Source organism: Chamaea fasciata, unplaced genomic scaffold, assembly GCF_029207755.1.
Source record: "Chamaea fasciata isolate MVZ Bird 193981 ecotype frontalis unplaced genomic scaffold, bChaFas1.0.hap1 SCAF_3, whole genome shotgun sequence".
Classification (NCBI taxonomy): Eukaryota; Metazoa; Chordata; class Aves; order Passeriformes; family Sylviidae; genus Chamaea; species Chamaea fasciata.
Window position 1 is genome coordinate 6,887,453 of NW_027094088.1, and position 24,594 is coordinate 6,912,046.

Consider the following 24,594-nt stretch of genomic DNA (forward strand, 5'->3'; position numbering starts at 1 on the left):
ATGTGTTGAGCGATCGATCAGGTCAAAAAAAAAAAATCTGTTGTACTGAAAACAGTTGGCAATAAAAAACAATTAAATAAACAGGTCTGTTCCTGCAGGCTGAAATAAAACAATTATCTGCTGTTTATACTCTATCAACTAGAGATTCTCTCTTCCTCCTGATGCATTTATGATGACTGATATTTTTATGTAAATATATTGATTTTGTTTATGCTCTGGCATAAGGATTAGAGCGGATGTGATTCATCGCAGAACCTTTCCTCAGCACCAGGGTAAAAGGAGGTCAAAACAAGCGTCAGAAAAAGCTTGTAGCATTTCCAGCTCATCCCTTTGTGCCTCTGCAGGTCGTGATCATGAGGGATTACCACCACGAGAACGTGGTGGACATGTACAACAGTTACCTGGTGGGGGACGAGCTCTGGGTGGTGATGGAGTTCCTGGAGGGCGGCGCTCTGACCGACATCGTCACTCACACCAGGTGTGTACAGGGGAGGAAAACAGAGAACTGCGTGACATAGACATGCATGGAGATTGTATATCCATGTATTTTATATGTACACATCGTTAAAGCATGCTGGCTTTACTGTCAGCAGTAAGCCAGAATTGCAGATAAACTCCTGTGAACACCAGCATTTGCCAAACCAGAGGGACGGAAATACCTGAGAGGGCCTGCTGGTATTTGCTAACACTGTGGGAGGTGGTTCAACAGCAACACAACTTTTATCCATTATTTCCCTGAATGGCAAAAAGAAATTCTTTTCCCTGTTTGGTGATGTGTATTGTTGGGTTTGCTGTCATAACCATGTCTGTTCTAAGGGTAATTTCTCCTCACAAAGGTTATCTCCAAACCAAGCCTAAAACATAAGGCGGAGAAGTATTTTTATATCAGAATATTTATGCTCATGGTGGAGCACATTCCCATATTTCAGGTAATATCACACCTTTAAAGTAGCAAATTAGCCAGCACAAGAGACTGCTCTGCCTCTTCTGAGGGGTGACATTAGGTTTTACAGCCCTCTTTACATCTGCTCTTTGCTCATCTGCTTCTGATAAGCTGGATAAAATGAAATAGGGAAGAGGGATTCTTCATTTAATTTCTTCCTCTTGAACAAAAGAAAATTAAAATTTCCACATCCAACCACTGGGAGAGTATTTAGTGGTGCAGGAACAAAAGCAGGGAATTCTAAATTGGAAAATATGTGTTCTCTCCTAGTTTAATTATGCTCTTAGATCCTACCAAGGGTTATAACATAGGTATTTTATTTTTAAGTGTTACCTCACCTTATGCGCTGAAATAAATCACAATATTGCAGGTATTTGCCAAACCATTAAAAGCTCTATCTTAGATGTTTCTGACAGAAGTTTAACAGCAAACAGATGTTCCCAGGACACCACTTCTTAAGAGCTGTCATCTATTTTTTAACTCAAAATAGTATTTTCTTAATCTTCTAGGGGTTTTTTTATATTGCATGACCTTCCCTTAAAGATTTTGCCAAAATACTGCAAATGGCACACAGAGTTAAAGCAGAAATCTCCACGGGCGTTCCTGTGCTCATGTAGAAGAGATTCTGGGGACAACAGCGAGGGGACAGTGGCACCAGGACAGTGCACAGCCCATCCCACTGCAGCTGAGAGAATGACCCCACAATGGGGGTTTTCAGCTGTGCACAGAAATGACAACTCCTGTTTATTTTTCTGCTGAAATACCCAGAATATTTTTATAGAAGGCATAAAAGTGCTCTCGAAGAGCTGCAGCTCAGGGCCTGATGTTTTGCCTACACAATTAAGGGTGTCTTTTCTCATATTTATTCCAGGCCTGTTTCCATCCCAGTAGTGATGCCTGCTTGGCAGGCAGCGAGCTTACTGTAAATAAGGCATTTCCCTGATTTCCCAGAGGGAAACCGCGTACAGCACATGGCACACTCGGCTTTTGTAGTGCTGCAGGGAGGCTAATCCAGCCCTCGCTGCAGGGCTGATCCCCACACCTCATCTCCCCTTTTTTACCAGAAACGGGAGCAGAGATTCACCCCCCCAGAGCCGCTGCCTAACAGATCTCCTGTATGGCGTGGCTGGGAACTTGTGCCTCTCCACATCCCCTTTCGCTGTTTCGCCAGCACTCAGGTGTTTTCCCCTTGCTGTTGCAGGATGAACGAGGAGCAGATCGCCACGGTGTGTCTGTCCGTGCTCAGAGCCCTGTCCTACCTGCACAACCAGGGCGTCATCCACCGCGACATCAAGAGCGACTCCATCCTGCTCACCAGCGACGGCAGGGTGAGCCCCGGCCCTCCCAGCCCTGCCAGGACAATGGCCCTGCACAAAGTGCCGCTGCCCGGGAGAAACAGTAATCCAGGCATGGGGAGGAATAGGGTGTGACCCACAAATAACTCGTTAGAGGATGTGAATAACTTGTGAGAGCGCTGAATCCAAAAAAAACACAGGCCTGGCCTCACTGGTGGTTGGCATCTGTGCTGCAGGATGAGTCCGTGGGGAGGGATTGGAGCCTCAAAGGCAGTGGCAGAGGAAACTAGGCAGGAAGGGTGGTGATCAGGTGGTGGGAGTCCTCCTCTTGGGTGCCCCACTCCTATCGTGATGCCTTTCAAAAAACACTTCCTTTTTACCACACTTAGTTATCATTTACGTGGCAGTTTCTGTGCGTGTGCTCAGCTTCCCCAGGCTACTTGGGAGGCCCAGCATCAATCTATGCAAAGAGGAAATAATCTGCATTACTGCTGAAACCCTCCCCAGGTGGTGAGAGTAGCTTTCACACTTCCAAGATGCTCGATAAAACCCGTCCCACACTTCCGTTTACATTACTTCTCTGTCTTTGTGTTGTTAATGAGCAGGGGGAGGAGGAGACAGAGCGCTGGGCGTGACTTGCTCAGTAAATAAAACATGGTTTGCACACAAAAAAATTCAGGGTTGCTCCACTGGCCTGACACATCTGTCTAAGGCAAGATCTGGAGGGTTGGACTGAGCCCAAGAGTTTGGGAACCAGATCCAGACCTGACCCTTCCAAAGCTAAACCTCCTGGCTTCCCAGGCCTGGTGTGACTCCCTAGCCAAAGGCTCGCCTGTCTAATTTGATGCCCACTTCACCAAGGGAGAGGGATTTTCTTCCTGCAGCAGTCACAGGCTGCTCCTGTCAGTCCTGTCAAGGAAAGAAAATCCCACAAGTGTAGGAGTTTTTCAGTTGTGATTTCAGTTCATGTTGCTGAAATAACATCTGATCTGCGCTCGGGATCTGCATACAGTGCCTCATTATACTCATTACTCCAGTCCTTATTATCTGCATTGCAGATTTCTTCATGGCTGTGTTGTGCAATTATCTTTTTTTAGAAAATCGTCGTCTTTTATGTACTCGAATGAGCAATAGATATGCAAAACCTCTTGTGCTCCTACAAAAGAAGATCGGGCTCTGCTTCCAAAATATGCATTATTTCTTCCATTCTTCATCCTGTAAACTGAAAAATGCATTTAGCGTGGAGAACTTGGCTATTATTGGCTTTGTTTTCAAAATATCAACAATCATTTCATAATTCTGTTAAAAATAATACCCGTAACTTTTTAAAAAAGTAATGTCTGTGCTGAAACCAAAAGAAAACAAGTGAGTGCTGACAATAAGTCTACACCATGCAGGGATTTATGCAACTTCCCCCTCCAGTTGTCCTGGGGCTGTTTGGGCTCACTTTGTATCCCCAGACATGGAGTGCTTGATGGGATACACAGCCTGTGGACCTTGGCCATGGGTCACCACTGAACTCCAGTGATAGAGGTTAGGAAAATGTCCAGGAAAATCCCTTTGGATTTGGAGCTTCCAGGCCTCCAAATAAGTACTCAGAGGGTTAAAAAGAAAAAAGATTTTAGCCTTAAGGAACAAGCTGTTTCTGGAAGGGGGTGATGCCACCAACCCTCAGACCAGCTTGTTGTGGTTGGAGGAGTTTTCACCTTGGCATTGTACAGCGACAGGGAGGGGGAGGTGATAATTTTCCATAATTTTTGTTGTTAAAAAAAAAAAAAACGTCATAAAAGTGTGAGCCAGGCACATGATGCAGCAAGAGCTGCTCTCCGGAGTGCTTGTGTATCCCATTATTTCTATTTCAGGTCACTGCCACAGCTACTCAAGGGCAGTACTAATTCCTGAGTTCCCAAGCAAAGGGAACAGTTAACTCTTTGGCAAGGAGTCTTGTACCCTTCCCTGCCTTCTCCAGCTTAGCTCTCCTGCTGCATAAAGATGGCAACTTCTTCCATAGTGATGGTCCACAGTGTGAGGGCCTGGGCTTGAGGAACCATTGGAAGGGGTTTTATTTTCTGTCGGTGATAAAAAGGAATGGGGTGAATGTCAGTTGTTTCCCATGTTTTCTGGCAGAGTTTGTACAAACTGGTACGAAGCACAGGAGGGGTGTGTGTCACTTGGAATATGTGTATAGCCACAAACACGGGGGTTCTGTTTGGAATATTTTGTTTTCCTTCTATTTTAAGTGTTATAATCCATTTATCACCTCCACATCCTTTGCTGGTGGAGAGGCAATGGGCTGTGACAGATGATACCAGGAATGAGCACCACTGCCACTCTCCTACATCTTCCCTTCATTTTAATGAGCTGCCTGTTCCCCAGGCTGTGCTCCCATCTCCAGACACTCCTCCAGAGCTGGGTTGCTGAACTGTCCCAGGGAAATGCTGCAGCTCCATCCCTGTCCCTGTGGCTGCAGCTGGAGGTGTGTCTTGGAGGAGTTTGTCCTGTTTCTCAAGAGGGGCTTTCACTTCTTCTTTTCACAGATTAAATTGTCTGACTTTGGGTTCTGTGCCCAAGTGTCAAAGGAGGTCCCCAGGAGGAAGTCCCTGGTTGGGACACCGTACTGGATGGCGCCGGAGGTGATATCCCGCCTGCCCTACGGCACTGAGGTGAGCACAGCAGGCACTCCAGAGGGAATATCCCAGGAGGGGATATCCCAACTCCCTGCAGCATCCAGGTGAGCACAGCAGGCGCTGCTGGAGGGGATATCCTTACCCCGTGGAGCTCTGTCAGAACCCTGCAGTTCAGAAGCATTTGCACAGCTATGCTAAATAGCAGCAATTACGTTTGCCCCAGAGTGCTGCAGCGTGCCTGGTTTGAAAGTATTTCCCCAAGATGAAGTTATTAACTAACAACTCCATTTAGCACTCTAAGCCGTGTAATGCTTTTCCATGTTTTGGCTTGGGGTGCTGTAGTAAAGGAAACTGGCTTCATTTGCACGTTGTGAGAGGCCCTTTGCTGCTCTTTAATATCAAGCCTGCGGTGTGGAGCTGGAGTCACAGGTGTGCACGCCTGCACGCGCCAAACCAGCAGCCACCTCACACACCCCTCCTGCACAGCCCAGTCCCATCAGTATTTGCACAGGGCCACGGCTTTCATCCAGCCAAAGCCTGCCATTCCTTTCCTCTTGGAGAGTTCCAGTGGAAGCATGGGTCCTGTAGAGTCCCAAACTCAGGCCCAGCTGGGTGGGTTGTATTGCCACCCTCTGTGGTGGGATTGGCCTCCACGTGGGTTCATTCCTTGCAGTCATTGCTGTCGTCACTTGAGAGAAAGGAATAGGAAAAGCCCCTCTGTGGGAGCTGTTTCAGGCACTGCCAGATGCTCTGAGAAAGGCAACACACAAGTTTTTCCTGGAACCCTTCAGAGGAGCCCAGCAAGGTGGGGGGACGTGGCAGCTCTGCAGTGCCATTCCCCGTCCATTATGCCCTGGCAGCCTGGGAAGAGCAATCCCTGTGCCGTGTCAGCCGTGACAGTGACTCACACCTCCCCAGGGGGACACGGCCGCCTCTGCTCCTCCTTGTGGGGACAGAGCTGCTGCCTGAGAGGAGCAGCTGCAGAGCTCGAGCCTGCAGCAAACAGAGCCAGGGACAGGGTGTGTTTGCACACAGGTGCGCATACACATGCCTGTATAGGATAGAGATACCTAGAAACACAGATATGCACAGGGAAGGGGAGCTGAGCTGAGCAGGAGCTGCTCCATCCTCACACTGCTTTGGCAAGGCGCAGTAAAAGCGCCCTGCAGGCACTGCTCTCCACCAAGATCTGAGCTGTTGTAGATGACATTCCAGAGATAATAGCATCAACTATTATTAGCCCATTAATAGCTTAGGGGGATTATAAAGTGGCTGAACTTAGGGCTGCATAAAGTTTCCCCACCAGAAGGGAAAGGGGGAAAAAAAAAAAAGGATTTAAGCTAAAGGATAGTGTTGGCAATAGAGCGAAAGCAGAATGAACTGGCCCTGGCTGTATTTGGGCTGGCAAATGGCAGGAATTACAGCCATCAGAGGATTGGGATTCTGGAGCAGCTCTGCAGCAGGCCAGGGCTGATTTTTTTTTTTCTTTTGAGCTGGAGCTGAATCGCTTTCCAAAGGTCTTACATAATGTGCTACCTGTGCTGGCTGTAAACAAGCCTGGGTGTAGTGAGCGCTTGCATTTGCCTTGGGGGTCTTGAATGGAGTTTCTGTACTCATTAAGCTTCAGGGCAATGGAGTAAGTGATTTCACAGCAGCTGAAGTGTAGCCTGCTCTCCAGCAGCTGCAGAGCCAGCCTGGGGTTGGCGTGCAGTGGGTGCAAATCAGTGCAGCTGGAATGCAGGGCAGCAGGACACAGCCTCTCCAAGGCATGGAGCTTCCAGAGGGCAGCACACACACCTAAACCAGCTACACACCCAGGTTTGTAAGCCCCTGCTAATCTGTTTTGTCAAGGCACTCACAGCTCAGAAGAAAAATCACGGTTGGCTGGTTGAAAAAGAAAGCTGGATGGTGCTGGCTCTCAGACTGCTGGCTCAGGCTGGCAGGAGGCAGCAGCGTGAGCCAGCTGCGGGGTTTGCACGATGCCCAGTGCTGAGCCTGTTGGCCCCCCTGCACTGCCAGCAGTGCTCATGAGCCCTGTGTGTGTGTGTGTGTGTTGCAGGTGGACATCTGGTCCCTGGGCATCATGGTGATCGAGATGATCGACGGGGAGCCGCCCTACTTCAACGAGCCGCCACTGCAGGCCATGCGCCGCATCCGGGACAACCTCCCGCCCCGCGTGAAGGACGTGCACAAGGTCAGCCTGCCCTTGGGGGTCAGGGCTTGGCACAGCCCCACGCTCAGGAACACTGTAGGCACACACCTGCACGCCCAAAAGATAACTTACCTCCCTAAGGGGCCACCTTGAGCAGAGGGTCCTACGCAGGACTGCTGTGGGGTGGAAGGGAGGCCAAAGCCATCAGTCACGGCCTCGTTTGTGCCTAACCCTGGCACTGCTTTTGCAGCCAGTGATGGCAAAGGGAGCTGGGCACAGCCTCAGGCTGGCTGTGCCTTTGGGCACCTCCCAGTTTGGGTGTGTTTCCATCAGCCCTCAGCCTACCTTAATGCCGTTCTACACCCCAGTGATACCCAAATACTTCAAACATCAGCGGCACAGCAAAGAGCCATGTGGCCCTTCAGCTCAGCACAGCTGTTGCGATAGGGAAGATCACAGTGTCCCTTGCCTTCCCAAGAAAACAGCACACACAGAGCCAGCCCAGCTGGAACTGGCTGTCTTTGTCCTCCCCTAATGCCAGTGTGGTGTTTCAGGTCTCCTCGGTCCTCCGGGGCTTCCTGGACTCAATGCTGGTGCGGGAGCCCTCGCAGAGAGCCACGGCGCAGGAGCTGCTGAGACACCCCTTCCTGAAACTGGCTGGGCCCCCCTCCTGCATCGTGCCCCTCATGAGGCAGCACAGGCACCGCTGAAGCTTTTTGGGAAGAGGTCAGTGCAGAGCCTGGCTCATGGCGTGTGGGAATGCCAGCAGCTGCGTGGGCTCCGCAGGCAGGGAGGAGGAAAAGCTTGTGAAGGAAAGCAGCCCTGTGGGAATCCCATGGTGTACAGAGAACCCCAAAGGCCAGGCAGGGCTCTCTGTGCTCCCGGTGTGCCAGGGGCAGGGAGCAATCCCGGCCACGCTCCAGCACTCCTGTCTGCTGGGCCATCCGGGCACGAGGCACCAAATGCCAATGCTGGAAAGGTAATTTAGCAGAGGAGAGCACAGCCAGAGCGAAACACCTGGACTTCACTGCAGGCTACGGCACTTCTGTTTCACAAGAACACTTTTCTGACAAAACAAAGCACTTTTTTTCTCGGTCAGAGCAGCGCAATGTATTTTGCAACGAGTTTGTAATTTTCTGTACAGTACGTTTTGATAACTTGCAGTACTTTGTCATGTAACTGTTGTGTTAGTTGAAGTAATAAGTGTAACTTAGCGAGAATTTGAGAAGATGAAGTTTCCTACTTTTTTAACCCTTTTGAAAACAGGAGAAAAAAAAGAAAAGAAAAAGAAAAAAAAAAAAAAGAAACCACAACCACCTTTAGGAAGTTGTAAGGTTTTGCAGATTTCCCATGGGGTGAGGAGAGGGCTCATCCCACCCTCATGGCAGCTGGAAGAGCCAAGGACAGCTGATGCTGGCGGGAGCACCTGGCTTGGGGCACTCGGTGACAGCGGCAGCCCCAGCTCTGCTGAGGGCCAGCCTTGGTCGGGGTCTCCCTTTCCCCCCTCCCAGCCTTGGCCCAAGGGATTTCCCGGGCTGGGGCCATCCCTCTCTTTTTATGTCAGCACAAGGCAGGTTCTGCCACCACAGAAGCCTCCAGTATTTCTCTGGCAGTGGAGAGGGAGGGCAGGAGCTCCTGCTCCCAGCCCAGAGGGATCCCTGGAGCTCAGGCAGAGCCGTGGGGTGGGATGGCTTGGGATGTGCTGCCAGGCGTTTGCCATAGAGAAGTCGTGCTGCTGTCTAGACCTTTCTGAATGTTGATGCAACAGTTGACTACTGCGGTACAATTTTGTGTTATTTGTTGGATGACTTTGCATGTTAACTGTAGGCCTAAATAGATTTGCCTTTAAAATTTTTAGAAGTGCTTCATAATTATTTCAATGAGAAACTGATTTTATTTATTAACGATTAGTTGTTTTTAATTACATATAATACAAAAGCCATGTTTTTCAAGTTTGTTTTTTTTTCTTACTGACCTCATTTTATGGTATCTTTAAGAACCACAAAGCCAACTTTGTGAAAACACAGTTTCTTTCTTACGGAATTTCATAGTTAATAAATTAATTGTTATTTATTGTAGTAAATGATAACCAAACATCTAAACCTGGCAGGAGCTGTTGCTTAAAGATCTTCCTCTGGGAGAAAAGAGTTGCCAATAGTAAAGAAGCTCCTTTAGTTCTGCCCTTAAAGAATATTTGGAGGGAGAGAAGCGATTTAAAAAAAAAGAGGAAAGGAGATAAGGATGATCTGGAACATGGAATAGCTGTTGTTACATCAGTGTCTTATCCCCACTGCTCTCTCTCCCTGGCCCTGTTTGCACATTCGAAGAAGACACTGAAGAAAATGTGTTTGGCTCCCGCTGCCCCAGCTCCCGGAGCACCCACAGCCTCCCAGGGCTCTCTTTTGTAGGCTTGACAACTCAGGAAACCAGGCTGCACCAGTCCAGGCAACGGCACAACTTAATACTAGCCACAAAATTACCTTTTTTAACCATCTTTGAATTTAAAAAAAAGGGGTTGGTGGGAGTTTTTTCTTCAATATTCAGCACATTTTAGGCTGTACAAATGAAGAATTTTCTGCGACTTTCTTATCATTAGATACTTTAAACAGCGTTCATCAAGTTTACTGAGAGTTTTGTCGATTTCAAAGGGTTTTTTTTTTTTTGTGAACACCAGCTACTGGTGAGACAAATGCACATGCAAGTTAAATAAATTCATTAATAAACGCTTTAAGTTTCAATGTGGTGGTTTTTTTTCCCCCCATGCCTTTTCTCTGCTTTATAGATTTGACTCAGTCCCACAGTACTGGGCCAAGCAGATAATAAAGAAAAAAAGTGCTCTCACATATATATATATATACACACACACACAAGATACATGTGTATACAGTACACATGCATATATATATAAATATAGTGATTTATAGAGCTGCCCCAAGTGATTTCTAGGTGTCAGTGCATTTTCACCTTCCTTTCTCTGCCCCCTAAATAATCCCTTTCTTCTTTTGCCTTACACATCCCTGACTTCTAGCTCACAGCTGTTGATCTCTCACACCCACTGACAGCAATTCCTCCCAGTTTCCCCAGCAGCACCAGTCAGCTGATGGATGTACAGCGTTATTTGCTATTTTCAAGTCTTAAAAATGAGGATTTCTAATACTTTTGGTATCTGTCAGTAAATACTTTGAAATACATTGAAAAAATGTAAAGCCATCACCTAAAAACAAACAGGTAAGGCATGTGAAGAGCATCCATTCACACAGAAGCTGAGGCCACGCTCCAGGTGTGGTGGGATATTCCAGTGAAATTATTCCCACCTCTGTCACTAAGGAATGATGGCTTTTTCTGAGCTCACAGTTCTAAAACGACTCCTAATCAGAGTAGCAGAGGCCAGGACATTTACTGGCTATGTCAGCCCCCTCCTCAGCAATACATCCGTAATTTATAATTAAAGTTCTAATCACAAGTACTCTGTAAGTCATTAGCAGCTGCTTTAGTAAGTGCTTAATTATTACAGGTCCTCACAGAGCTCAGTAGGGCGATAAGGTGTGTTTATCCACCTTCTACTGCTGCGTTCATAAACATCCATAAAGCAAAGCTTTCAATTTGCAGCTCACCCATAAAAAGCCATCAGTAAATGAAAGCTAAATACAAAATCAACTCACAACAAAGTGCTGCCATCCTCAAGATGCTGCTGCAGTTTGACGGGCAGGAGGGAAGCTGGACATAATCTCTTGCATAAATAATTTTTCATAAATAGGCTTGAAAAGCTTAAAGCAATGGAGAATTCAGATCAGTTTTAGTAAATGTGAGCAAAAGGATGGAGAGAATTAAAATATGTTCACCCAAAACCTTAAATATCTTTTTTTTTCTCAACCAAGCTACACCACTCTGGGACACAAACTGACACTAAGATTTAATTATTATTTCTTTTTCCTTTCTTCCCTAAAAAGCAAAAAACTTTTTAGTCCAACAAAAAACATTTTCTATCAGTTCAGAAAATCAAGAAATCATTATTGCATTCCTGGCAGTCTATTCCTAACAGCTTACAGACACACTCACCCCCTTGAAGGTGATACCAAGTGCTTCCTAAGGGAAGTCCTCATCGGACATGAAAAGCAGCAGAAGTCCTTCAAGCAGGCACAGGAGCTGCATCAGCTTTTGGGGGGCTTTGTCCCCATCCAATGGCCATTGCCACCACCTCGGTGCTCTGGGATCAGGCAGGGACAGTCCCTGTGAGTGCCCTGACAGGGTCAGTGCAGGATGAATTAAAAACAGTTCCCAGCGGCCACCATAAATCGGCCTTTTTTCCGTCTTAAATCCACACAGATGTTTGGGAGCACGTCCCTGTCGCAGCAGGCAGGCCTTGCTCACGTGGTGCAACAGGAGAAGCCACGCCGAGGGACTGGAACCCAGCAGCAGCTTTACCTGGACCAGGCACAGCCTGGGGATGGTGTCCCCAGCCACTGCCTCTCCTGCACTGACCCTCAGCGCCTCAGCCAAGCCCCAGGGTCTGCTGCCCTCAGCAGCTCCATGTGAACCCCTGAACTTCCCCCTCTTCCAAGGGAGGAAGCCAGCCGGGTGGGAATGTCCTCTGGGTGACTGGGATGGCTCCAGTGGGGTGCAGTTCTCCCATCTTTCCCACAGCCCCTTTGCCAGGATGGCCCATCCAGGAGACAAATGGCGGTGGAGAGGCTCCTCTGGCATCTGCAGCTCAGCTGTTGGCTTCCTTTTTGTATTTTATTATTCTTTGGGATGTCACAGTGGCAGATGTGCCAGGCTGATGGGAGCTGGCTGGGACAGCCTTCCTGGCCCCAGGGCAGACGAGGGTGAGGCAGGACACAGCTCCTCTCTATTAAGGATGAACCTTCAATCCTTTTATTCACCCTCCTGCTACCTCTGGCTTTTCCTAATTGCCTCTAAAAGAACCTTTTGTTTTCTTTTTTAATTATCAGCTTATTGTAGGCAGTGGCACTTGGTCAGTCTAATGCTCACCCAGGAGCCTTTCACTGGAGTTCTAAAGGAAAAGGGCAAAGCCACAATCATCCTTAGTGCCATAATTTCGCTTTTTGCATCCAAATGAGAAAACACAAAGCTGAGCACAGCATAGCAATGAGACCAGGAATAAGGCAGGACTAAAGGAAGGCTGATGCTGCATCCACCTTCATCAAAAAACCCATAAATTTCGGAGGAGACTACAGCATTAAAGAACAGTTAAGTTTCTTCTCTTGCCTTTTTCCAACGTTGAAATTACTATTTTTCTTTGATTGACTTTTAAGCTGAAAGAAAACAATCAAGCCTCTGAAATCAATCAGTTTAAGAACAAGGAAGTGTTTTCCATACCCTAAACTGACACAAGGCCTGGACCAACTCCTGCTGAGGTAACCCCCGAGCCAAGGGGAGTCAAAGGATTCAGTGGGAACTGGACAGTACCTGAATAAAACACATCACTGCCCACACAACACGCAGGAAAATCAACCAAGAGAGAGAGGAATATTAGGGAAAACCAACAAATCACAAACTACTGAACCACCATTGTGTCTTCACCAAGCCATTTGCAGCAAAACCGCTGCTGGAATAAATCCTACATGTGACATCCACTCAGGTGATGTATTTGTGTTCCAGTTCCATTGGTATCATGGAGTGAGTACAAAGCATTTTACATCACTTCAAATTAAGAAGGCAAATCAAGCATTATATATGCACATGTTTTAATTAATTTTAAAAATCGTCTACATTTAGGATCGATTTCAAGAGTTCCTTTATATTTTTTCTGTTACATTAGATTATACCTGAATAATCTGCATAGTAACTTTAACATTACTGGTTTCTTTTTCTCTCTTTTTTTTTTTTTTTTGTTTTGTTTTGTTGTGAAAATTATCAGTTGCAGGTAGCAATGTAACGTCTCAACCACAATCACAATACGTGCAGGATGCCCAGCCAGAAGCATTTCTCAGTTGACTTGCAGTAGCACGGCACTTGATAATTTGTGTATCAATACTTTTTTTTTCTTTTTTTTTTTTTTTCTTTTTTTTTCTAAGTTTAGTTCAGATGTGGCTCAAGAAGCAAAAACAAACTTTCTTCACTCAGTCTCAAGTGTGGGGTCAGCTCCACAGCTGTGATCTGCTCCACTGGAGTTACTGACCTTGATTTTTTTTTTTTTTTTCCTTTTCCCCAAAGCACACCTGAATTTGCCTCCATGCTTTTCTTAACATGAGTGCAAATTTAGGGATGTGGTTTGAGTCCCTTCATTAGAGGGACTGAATGAACCCTGTGCAATGGCTTTCCCTCCCAACCCTGCTTCCTGCATGAACAGGAATGTGGAGGGCTGAATGCTCCAAAGGTGATGCAGGGGGAGGTAAGAATCTCTTAAGATGGGAATAAGGGAAAAAAAAATCAAATAAGAAAGTTAATTGTGCTCCCAGTGTGAAACTCTGACATGTGAAGCATTTCTGTATCCGGATGATCAGCCCAGCTGCTTAAAGAAGGTATTCAAACCACCTACAGATACCTCAGAGTCTCCTTAGAGTCTGTGTTAAAGCCAAGCCTTAGCTTGAGTGTCTCCATGAAATATTCAGGCTTAGGTGCTGTGAATACCATCCCTTGCCCCCCCCGGAACCTTTCCTTGCCCACAGAAAAAAAGTGCTTTTGCTTTTTCTACCTGATAAATGCTCGGGTTGCTCGGTCCTGCTCCCTATCCCATGTGTTTGTACTGAGATCTGTCCCGAGGGATCTGCACCTGGCTGGCTGTCAGCTTGTGGTGGATGTGGTAAATGCCGAGGGTGATCACGATAACCAGCCCCAGGATCAGCCCCAGGATCAGGGGCAGGGTTTCTTCCAGCTGCTCCCTCTGGTCCACCGGGCACTTGTGTTCTGCAGGGGAAGAAGGAGGGGAAAGAGGGGCGTGGGTGAGACGCAGCCGAGCCGCGGCCGCCAGCACAGCCCCGGGGAGAAAATCGATCGCTGTGGAGCAAAGAGCAATCAGTCACAACGCGGGCATGCAGGGAGAGGCTACATCCATCAAACCAGCCCACGCACTGGAAAAAACACTTTCATGCCCGTAAGCTCAGCCCTCTCTGCCGCACATGGATGGCCTCGTTGGAGATGGGGCAGCCAAAGCCCGAGTTTCCTGAGTGATGGAAGAGCTGCTTTGTTTATTTAGTTGGAGAGTCTGGAGAGGCCTCAGCATCAGTAAGTCTTTAACTCCGCACCAGACTCACCCAGCACACCATCCAGAGACTCCCCCTCTATCTGCATGTTGGTGGAGGTCCAACAGCACCGCTGCCCCCTCTCCATGAGCTCCCCACGGACGGAGCCCCAGAGAGCACACGCTGTGTGTCTGTGTCAAAGGGCACCCCGCATTGTCCATCAAATACGGCAAAGGAGGAGCAGGAGCAACACGAGCCCTCTGGCTGATGAGTCTCTGCTACAGCCTAATAAACCAATAGAAAATAGTGATACAATGGGAAAAGATTTTTCCATTGAGCTTGGGAAGGCCACTAAGGTCAGGAAGCATGATACACTGGTAATCCTGGTTCAGCTCCCTTAGACTTCCAGAGTCTACTGCAGGCCTGAGTGACAGGATCATGATGCACTTTTTTCCCCACAGGATTGTTGCATCTCCGTGCTGATGGACAGGCAGAGACCATGCTGCTGAGATGGGACTGACAGGCTAAAAAGAAGAAAAAATGCCAGTTCTGGGGGGGCAGAGAAAAGGATACGTGACACAGGAAGGGCAATTCTCTGGCTCATTGTATTAGAAATGCACTGAAAACAATGACAACTTTAAGAAAAAAAAAAAAAGGAGAAAATAAAAAGGCTGTGTGTTAGATGAGCGAATACAAAGGGCACCACTAACTCCCCCCTTGCTAAAGACTGTCCAGATGGGTTCCCTGGGCAGCTGATGGCAGAGATCTGCAATAACCATGAAGAGCAAATGCTCCACAAATCTAACAGCATGTGGCAAAGAGCAGGAAAAACCCAGAGACCCCCAGGCCCAGGCAGGAGGTGACAGCAGAGACCCATCTCCAGTGGTGCCGGCACCACCAGGAACTTCACCGCGTCCTGGAGTGCAGCCTCCTCCCATCGATGCCATCAGGAAACATTTCAAGCTGTAAATGAGGTGAAACAAAAAAAAAAAAAAAAAAAAAAAAAAAAAAAAAAAAAAAAGCCAAAGTGAAATGTAGTCTAACACAAAAGAATGTCCTTTTTCAGTTCCAGTTGCTCACTGTTTCACCAGAGGAGTGATTAATCACCAGGACTGTGGCACAGGCGATTCAGCAATTGCTGCAATGCAGGGGTTTTGTTTGTTTGTAGTAAGGAGAATGGGGGAAAAAAAATCCTGATTATGACTTAGCTCCCAAATTGGGTTTCCAGTGCTCTGTGGAATTGTTCCCAGTTTAGGATGCTAAGGCCTGAGCAGCTCACAGGGAAACAAACCCAGGCTGAGCTGGGTGCAGGAAAAGCCACGCACAGGGCGGTGCTCTGGGGCCAGGGCTGCTCTGACCCCTCTCCCCACAGGTACAAAGCAGCACCGCTCCCGTGGGAAGGATCCAAGCTCCAGGAGCTCCTGTGCACTCCCCACGTGGCTGCAGACAGGGCGTGCTGAGGTGTCAGTAGGAGATCACTGTGGCTGGACACTGATTTTTGCTCTGAAAGTGGCTTAGCTTAAACCCCACAGAAGATGGAAAGCAGGCTGCTGGAAATCCAGCTGAGAGGATTTCCCCGTGCTCAAACACACCGGGTTTTCCGTGCACCTTCCCCTAAACGGGAATGCTCCAGCATTTGTAGGAGAATGGGCTGGCTGCGGGGGGCTGCAGCCAGTGGAGAAGGCAAAGCTCAAAGCACCAGTGCAGAAAACAGACCCAGCTGTAAAGCACCCACTTGTAACATTTGAATTCCACCAAATTTTGCCAAAGCGAAGCGGCTGCAGGGCACAAAACACGCCAGAGGACGTGGCCAGAGATCTGTGGTCCGCAGAAAGCCACGGCTGTGTTTAAGTGTCTGTGTCATGACTCAAAAAGGTGTCAGCTCCTGCAAGTTCTTTATCCTGACACTATTTCTAAGATTATTAAAATAATAATAATAAAAAAATAATAAAGCCAACAGGAAGGGGGAAAAAAGCCAAGCAAAGCTGTCAGTCTCCAGCAGCACATCCCCAAACCCAGCTGGACCCGCTGCACGTCCCCAGGCAGAGCAGCTGCCTCTGCGCTACCCACACCTTCTCCTCGCCAGAAACATCCATTTTCTCCTTCTGGAGCAGCCCACCAAAGAGCTGGGCCCTTTGGAGACTGTAGAGGGAATGGGGGACCCAGCATAGAGGCACTGGGAAGTGCTAAGCACAAACACATCTGCAGCAGAAGTGAGGCTGTCTGGGTGCTGACTGCTAGGAGGATGAATTAATAATATGTTAAACCACATCATTTTACAACAAATAAAAATATTTTCACATTTATAACAATGTACTTTAACACTTATACAGCATTTTTCACCCCAAGAATTCCAAGCAAAGGCACTGAGGTCCACAACACAGCAGGGAGGCAGGCGGGCAGCAGGTATCATTCCTGCACCATCAGCACAGGAAAAGGCAAAGGGGGAACAGGAGGGGAGAAGGGTTTGCATAATGTCCACGGCAGACAAATGTGGACATTCAGCCCCCTCAAGCATGGGGAGGTTGATGCTTGACAAACGAAAAACCACTGCACTGGGAACAGCTACGGTTTTGAAATTAATGACCCTGCAGGAAAACAACCCTTTCTGTCCAATTTTCCCCAGTACTTCGCTCCAGGTCACAGGGATCTCAGCATTTCCCAAGTTACTGGGGTTTACCCTCCGTCCAGGGAAGCAAAAAGGTCCCTGGCAAAGAAGAGGAAGTTCAGGGCAATCCTGGGAGTTTTGCTGCATCCTGAACACGGTGGGGTCACCCCATTTTCAGGGCGGTGTCACCCCAGTCCCTGCCCCGTGGAACACCCACTGCAGACGGGTACAAAGGAGGTGTTCAGGTATATTCCTCACTGCTCCTTTGTGCTGTGCCTCCTCCCAGGCTCACGTACTGCCACGGTTTCTATGGTGAGTGCTCGTCCAATTCCAGTACCAGGCTGTGAAACCACCTAAGAGCCCATTTTCCTCTTGCAGAATCCTTCTGCAGAGCAAACGCGGCAAAAAACCCGGCAAAAGGCACAGTGCCCTCCTGCAGGCACCAGCACGAGCCTGAGCATCAGCACAGGGATTGTCCAAAGGGGTGGGAAAACAGCCCAGCTCTGTCTGGCATGACAAGACTTTTGAGATTTTGAGATGGGTGTTTATAAGTAAATAGCTTAAAAAAAAAAAAAAAAAAAAACACACTTAAAAAAAGGGAGACCAGGTGCTTTTTAAAAAGTGGCTGCATACCTTGATGCAAAGGACCCTTAAGAAAATGTGGCACTCAAGTGGGATGTCTCAGCTCCCTCTGGGCCACCCCAGGATCCCAGTCCCCGATTCTCAGCCATGTATCCCTCTGTATTAGTATTTTTCATCATATTGCTTTATATTCAAATCTTTAGATATAAAATCAAAAGAGTTTCTCTGGGGTTCTTTCATCAGTTCAAATCTTCTCACACCCTCTTGATCCAGCACTCATTTTCCAAGCTGAAAAATGTACACACACTTCCCCTATTAAAAAAAAAAAAAAAAAAAAACCCAACAAAAAAACCCAAAAACCCCCCAAAAAATAAACCCTAAAAAAACCAAAATTAGCAAATTCTGAATGAGAAAAAATTCTGCTGCCTCTGTACTAAAAAATAAAAATGTAATAAACACTAAATAAATAAATAAATAAATGGGGATTTGTGATCGTTGGAAGCAGTGTCTAAAAAAAATACTCTAGCACATGAATTTAGGCATTTTAAAAAATACCCAAAAAACCCCAATCATCCCCTACCAGCTTTTTAACTTATCCCTGCCAGGACAGTGCCAGGACTAATGAAGAAACCTTTCCCCCAATTCTTTCTGGAAAAAAGGAGGGTTGGGACCCTCCTGCGTGTCGGTGATTCTTCTGCTCTAGCAAGTCCCTTTCTCTACTCTAAAATATTTTAAAATGTTCTGTAGCTTGTTCATAATTAATAGAAATTTTACCTAATGGGAAATTAATGAACCAAAAAGGAGAAGGCTAATTACTGTAACTTGAGATTGGCAGCGATTCTCAGACCCCACAAAGGATCCTGTTCTGCCATGTGCGTGCTGAGGATGAGCTCGGCTGGTGGGAACGTGCCGCTGGGAGAGCAGCAGAGCCCTGGATGGAGCTCCATTGATAAATCACTTCCCAGGATCTCTGACCACCCTCTCCAGGTGCTCTCTGCTGGTTAACTTCCAGCAGAATTCAACAATAAGGAGCATAATTAAACAATGAGAGCAACAACAACAGAAAACCCCACTGAGCTTGACAAAGAGAGAAGCCATTCTGTCCTCCGGAGGAGGAATTCCCTCCATGTGTTTAAAGATTGCTAAACCAACGTCATCTCTTTGTGTACTGGAGAAAAGAAACCCACCAAATTACAGCAAAAAAAAGAGAAAACAAATTTTCTGCCTGACAGGAATAAGCCCATCATGAAAACAGCAGGTAGATTCCTTTGGCAATGAGCCCCGAGTTTGGTTGTTTTAACTGGGAGCTCTTGGACTTCACAAGTTTGGTATCACAGAGACACGGACTTGCATATTTTAAACACACCGTTCTCAGCCTCCAAGGTCTGCCCAGCCCAACCCTGAGTGCTGGAATCCTGGATTCACGGGAGGAAAGAGAGAGTAAAGCTACCCCAACAAAAAACAATTACAGCAAACTATTCAGTTCTACTTTTTTCTCCCTGTAAATCTACGAAAAATGTGGTGCTACTTTGATACAAAGAAACCCAGCCCACGGATAAAACCTACTCAGTATTACACTGGTCTTGCCATGAGTAATTCAGCCAGGCAGAGCTCTGCCAGAGCCAGCGGCACATGCAACAGCACAAATTTACTACATCGGTGAGGGGAAGAGCATCGTGAGTGCCACCACTGAGCTCTGCAGTCAGTGCTGGGCTTCTATTGTGTTCCAAAATATTTCCCACATACCGAATAATAAAGCTCCACGTTTTTAATGCTAGGCTTCAATACCACCATTTTCTAACTTGTTATTTAAAGAGTTGACTGTTACACATTTTATTGGCACCTGGTTACAATAAAGGGTTTAACCAATTTTAGTGCTAAGGCAGCACTATGAAATGGGACTGGTCTTACCTAATCCAGGTGAGCATGATTGCACTGCCCCATTCAACCTGATGGGAAAGCCAAGGGGGGAGCCAGGGAGGAGGAGCACCGTGGGTTCCTTGGGATAAAGGAAGCTAAAACTGCAGGAATCCTATGCCATAGCAGCATTGCTGCAGACTCCAACGTAACCCTTTGATACAAGCAGCATGTTTTAACTCAGGGTTTTTTATCCACCATGGATGTTAAAGAATCCCAGAAGGGGAATGGCAGCCCATGTGCCATTTGGTGCTCGAGGAGGCTCAGGGAAGCCCCTGTTAGGCTTCCTTCACCCTCACAATGAGCATTAATCAAACTGAAGCCAGGAAGGTGCACCCCCAGGGCCTCCTGCCACTGCAGCCCCAAGCCTCCTCAGTGTGCAGCAGCCCCAACAAGCCACTGGGGCTGTGCTGAAGCCTTTTTGTGCCGCAGAGGAGACACCTCAGCCTCACAGGGCTCCCCAGGGATGCTGCACTGGGGCTTGCTGGCAATCTGACTCTGCGAGTCCTTACAGAAGCCAATGTACATACGACAATAGCCCATGTTTTGGCAGCTGGGCTGAATTTGTAAAGCCTCTTGGGGAACCACAGAGGCAAGGAATGGGTTGAAGGGACTGCAGGGAGCACTGGCAACATGCTGCAGTGAGGGGAAGGTTGCTCTGGAAAAGGTTTCCAAATTCCTTCAATACACTGCAACATCCCCAAAGGCGGTGGCAGCATCGGGGATGCAGGACGTGCCCGTGCCCGCTCCTTACCTTCACCGAAGACAAAATCCGCGGGGATGTCGAAGGGCTGGATCCGCACTTCCGACAGCAGGAGCTGCACGGACTTCTGGTGGTCGCTGGAGACGAGGGAGATGGTCTGCTGCGCCTGGCACTCGTAGGAGCGCCCGGCGGGGGTCACCAGGGCCGAGAGCCGGTGCGAGCTGGCCGTGTGCTTCCCGGCTGGCCAGGGGACACAGACAGGTCAGGCCCTGCCCTCGGGACCCTTCATGAACAGAAGCAACAAACCGAGCGCGCGGGTGACACGGCTGGGGTGCAATGCAGCAGCAGCGGCCCTGCTGCTCCTGGAGTGTCCTCCCCGTGCGGGACCCCGCTTTTTGTGTGACACCCCACACAGCCGGGGCAGCTCCCACACCGGGATGGCCTCCTGCAAGCGGGAACTCACAGCTCCAGCGCACGGAACTGCACCACAAAGGGCAGAGCTGGCTCTGCTGCCGCCACCTTCGCTCCTGTCACAACGCCTGGAGTCCACAGCATCAGAGAAATGGTTCCTGCTCATAGATACTCGGGGTTCAGCCCGGGACTGTGACTGTACTCCCTACATTTGGGAAACAACCATTTCTGAGGCTGCACTTGGGCTCTGAATCCAGGCGGGAAGGAGCAGCGCCATTGGGGAGCACACCGCAAAGCAAGACAAGCCATAAAGCCTTTCCTGAAAATACGACGTGATGATTTCACCCAAGCATAAATTACGAGAAAACATTTTCCCACCACACCAAGCTTGTTTTGCAAGCGAAGGCCCAGTGCGGCTGAGCCGGGTGGAAAGAGGGATATCTTCCACCACCCGCTCTTCTGCAGCCCTTTGTTCCCCTCCAGCAGCACAAAAAGGCAATCAGTGCTTCACATGGGCAGGGGCTGATGAGGCACAGACAGCTCCTCGTTTTGGGGACTCAACCAGTGGAAACACCAGTGGGAAAAACAGCCCCAAAACCAGCATGTCTTATGGCAACAACTCTAAGTGCCCTATTCACTGGAGTTGGAAAATCCTGAGGGAGAACAATTTGCAAACGACAATATTTCATTTTTCAATTCACGACAACAGATTTCTGAGCCAAACTGAAATAAAAACAAAATGAAAGCCAAAAGAATGGAAACCCAGTGAGAAAAGAGGAGGCTGCTGGGTGCGGAGGTGTGTAGGGGTATGATACTAATGTCAATCTCAGTTATCTTGGGAAACTGCTGCTTTCCCACCTATTCAACCACCATCAGGATTAACGTCAAAAAACACTCTCCCCACAGAAAAGGAGACAAGCTTTTCCAGCCCAGGTGTTTCCCTGTCCCATCCCCTCGGGCCCTGGATCCCACAGGACTGCCCAGCAGCGCAGCAAACACGGAGAGCTGGGCTCTCTCTCCCACGGCAACCGCGGTGATTAAAAACAAGGGAAAAAAAAAAACCTAAACCAGCGGAGAAATAAAAAAACTCCATATACTATGCAGTTTAAACCTGGCAGCTGATCCCGGCTTTGTCGGGGGGGTTTGGGGTTTCCTTTTTCCCGTAAGCTGCATTTAGCGAGTAGCCCGCCGGGCGCTCCCCTCCCAGCCCGGCCCCGCGCTCGCCCGCCGGGATCTGCCTCAAACCACGAGCCCGGGCGCTTACGGCTGACGGCATCCTTGAAGTAGGTGCGCTCGGAGGTGTCGTAGGTGAACTGGATCCGGCTGAGCCTCCAAGATGCCTCCGGTCCCCGGGATGTGTTGTGCCCCTCCTGCCGAGACAGGGCCGGTCAGGACCCGCGGAGCCGCCTCGCCCCCGCCCCAGCTCCCGGCGTGCGGGGAGCCCGTACCTTCAGGAAGGAGAGTTTGAGGGTGTACGCTTGGTCCAGCCAGGAGAGCTCCAGCTCCGACTCGTTCGTGCCGCACTTGCCCTTCATCTCGGCCCCCCGCGACAGCGGGATATCGGCTTGCTCCGTGATCAGCTGCAAGAGGAGAGCGGGGCTCAGCGGGGCGACCCCCGAGTGCCCCCGGGGCCCACCACTGCCCCGGCTGAAAATCCTCGGAGGAGATAAAGGACTTTCCGAAAGTACCGGCAGATACGTGCGTGCGTGTGTGTCCCCTGCCATCCCCGGTCCTGCTGGAGCCCCGGACCCCCCGGGCCGTCCCCGGCCCCCACTCACATCCACATAATTGCTGGCCCACACGTCGTAGGGGACGATGAACTTGGCGGCGAATTCGGCCATGAGACACGTCGTCCGGTTTTCCCGCACCACGAAGATGTCCTTCTCGGGGTTGGGAGAGAGCCCGGAGAGGTTTTCAACTTCTTGCTCGGCGGCCAGGCGAGCCGCGGCGTCTGCGGGCACAGCGGGGCTGAGCGCCGGCAGCCCCGGGCCCGGCGCCCCCAGCCTCTGCCGCTCACCCTTACACCCCCCCCGGCCACCCCCGAGCCCGCCGGAGCAAGCTACTCTATCGCGACAGGGCGTCCCTGTCGCGACAGAGCAGGTGGAGGAGATGTGGCAGCCGGTGGAGGTGATGCGGGACCGGTGCCGTGATAGCGCCGAGTCCCTGTCGGCGCCAGGGGCTGCCTCGCCGCGACAGGGCTCCGTGTCGCGACTCGCCACCCAGGTACTCACGCAAGATGAAAAGCAGCCCCGGGAGGCGCCCCCCGGCCATCCTTCCTGCTCGGTCCCGGCGTGGCCGCGGCTGCTGCAGCTGCTCCTCCGAAAGGTCCGCTCCGGAGAAAAGAAAAAAAAAAAATTAAAAATAAAAAGGAGGGGGGAAAAAGCCGCACACCTCCTTTCTCAGGAGCCGCACAGGATGCAAAAGCACTCTGCTGCGGAGTGGCGGGGAGGAGGGACGGGGAAAGTGTGTGGGTGTGCGGGGAGGAGGAGGAGGAGGAGGGGAGATGCCGGCGGAGCTGATGGAGCGCCCACGCCGAGGGACGGGGCGTACGCGCAGCCGGGCGGGGAGGAGGGAAAAAGGGATTCCCCCCCTCCGGCGCCGGGGCCCCGCCGCACCCGCGGAGGGGCTGCCGGGGATCCCCGCGGGGAGCTCGGGCCGCCCGAAGCGCGGCTGGAGCGGAGCCGGGCTCACCCCGAGCGCTCCCCCGGCAGGGCCGGCGCCGGGAGCGGGGCCGGGATCCCCTCGCCCCGGGGTTGCGCCGCCCGTCCCTGCAGGAAAGGCCGGCGGGATGGAGGAGGGGAATTACCTTTCCAGTGCCGGCTGCTCACGGAGCGTCACTAATTTCGGTGAAGGCGAACAGCTGCTCCGCGTGTTAATTTAGGAAGAAACGTGCAGCTATTTTTGTGTGGCAAGGTCAGAAGCAAACACGTATCCTTCTGTGGGCGGCCACAGACACACCTGAGCGCTGATGTGACAAACCACAACGCACACCTTAACATAAAACCCAACAGCCCCGAGCGGGTGCCTTAGAACATTAACAACACCGCCCGTGCCGGGCGTTTTTGGGGGCACAGGCAGGAGGTCGCACCCGGGGTGCGCCTCGGAGGTGGGACAGGTGCCAGCTGAGCCGGGGCACTCAGGGTTTTGTCCCTGGCCGGGTCAAAGGTGCGAGACAGCGAGGCCCGGCGCCGAGCGGAGAGAGGGCTGCGAGGCGGGGTGAGAGCGCGGAGGGCTGCCCGCCTCCTGCCCTGCCCGCTCCAGAGCCCCTCAACTCCCCGCCAAGGCAGCACCTTCTCTCCCTCGCTCTCAGCCCGGGGCAGGGGCGGCGCTGGCCCCCCGGGCTGTCGGCAGCGGGAGCAGCGGGCGATCCCAGCCCGGAGCGCCCGGCTCTGCGCTGCCGCTCCGTGAGGGGCAAGTGCGGCCGGCTTCCGTACTGCTCCTCTGCTCCGGGTGATGCAGAATTGAAATATTTCTTCTCACCTCTCACCGGGATTTTTTTTTTTTTTTTTTTGAGCTTTAACGCGCTGCCACTCTCGCCTCGGGACCAGGAGCACATCCAAATATTTACAATTTACAGCGACACCAGTCCCAGGAGCAGCGGGGATGAGGAGCCCTACGCTAAGGATGGTTTTTTGGTAAATAGCCAAAGGGACAGCAGCGATCCAGAGTGATGGCATTACCGGATTCACTACCGATTCACGTTTCTAGTTCAGGAAGAGGCATCTAGAGGAAACGGTCCAAGGTTTTGCAAAGCAAGATATTGCAAGGTGAGTTTCGATTGTGGGCAGCTGCCCTTTCTCTGCCAGGGCACACACATGCAGAGAGGGGCTTTCTTGCTGGGAAATGGCTTTTTTAAACAACAAAAACTGATATGAAAAGAACAGATTGATTTTTGTGACTATAATGTTGCAATTCCTTTTCTGCTTTCTGTGCATATTAAATGTATTCTGACCATTTTCTCTCTCTTGTTTCATGATAAAAAGCCCTTCCTGCACACCCCCCAAACAGAGTCAGACCTGTGTTGGTTGTGATACAGGATTAACCTGTGGATGATAATTTCAGGGGACTATATAAAGTAAAAAAATACAATCTTCTATAAAACATAACCTTTGACTGTAACAGGCTGTATTTCTGAGGTGATTTTAGTGCCTGGCTTCCTCAGGTCCTACACTCCTGAACTCAGTGTTTAACTATCCTTTATTTCTTTCTCT

General features: G+C 49.7%; 2 protein-coding genes across 3 annotated transcripts in view; one reads left to right on the forward strand and one right to left on the reverse strand.

Annotated features, from left to right (window-relative positions):
• PAK5 (p21 (RAC1) activated kinase 5) overlaps window positions 1-9,744 on the forward strand; it is an 86,096-nt gene extending 76,352 nt beyond the window's left edge. Inside the window, exons 6-10 of the mRNA XM_066177838.1 lie at window positions 345-478; window positions 2,145-2,271; window positions 4,776-4,901; window positions 6,925-7,059; window positions 7,572-9,744. Of these exons, the coding sequence (XP_066033935.1) occupies window positions 345-478; window positions 2,145-2,271; window positions 4,776-4,901; window positions 6,925-7,059; window positions 7,572-7,727 (678 nt within the window). The 3' untranslated portion in view covers window positions 7,728-9,744. The remainder of the gene's footprint in view (window positions 1-344; window positions 479-2,144; window positions 2,272-4,775; window positions 4,902-6,924; window positions 7,060-7,571) is intronic.
• LAMP5 (lysosomal associated membrane protein family member 5) lies at window positions 9,735-23,298 on the reverse strand. 2 transcript variants are annotated; one of them, XM_066177840.1, is made up of 7 exons: window positions 23,190-23,298; window positions 22,615-22,713; window positions 22,162-22,334; window positions 21,832-21,963; window positions 21,648-21,753; window positions 20,024-20,212; window positions 9,735-13,887 (listed from the first exon to the last, which is right to left on the reverse strand). In XM_066177840.1, exons 2-7 carry the CDS (start codon window positions 22,652-22,654, stop codon window positions 13,709-13,711), a joined length of 819 nt encoding a protein of 272 aa, XP_066033937.1. In that variant the 5' UTR covers window positions 22,655-22,713; window positions 23,190-23,298; the 3' UTR covers window positions 9,735-13,708. The 2 variants fall into 2 exon arrangements, with proteins under 2 accessions (XP_066033937.1, XP_066033936.1); XM_066177839.1 differs by lacking the exon at window positions 23,190-23,298 and adding an exon at window positions 23,075-23,152.
• Window positions 23,299-24,594: the final 1,296 nt, after the last annotated feature.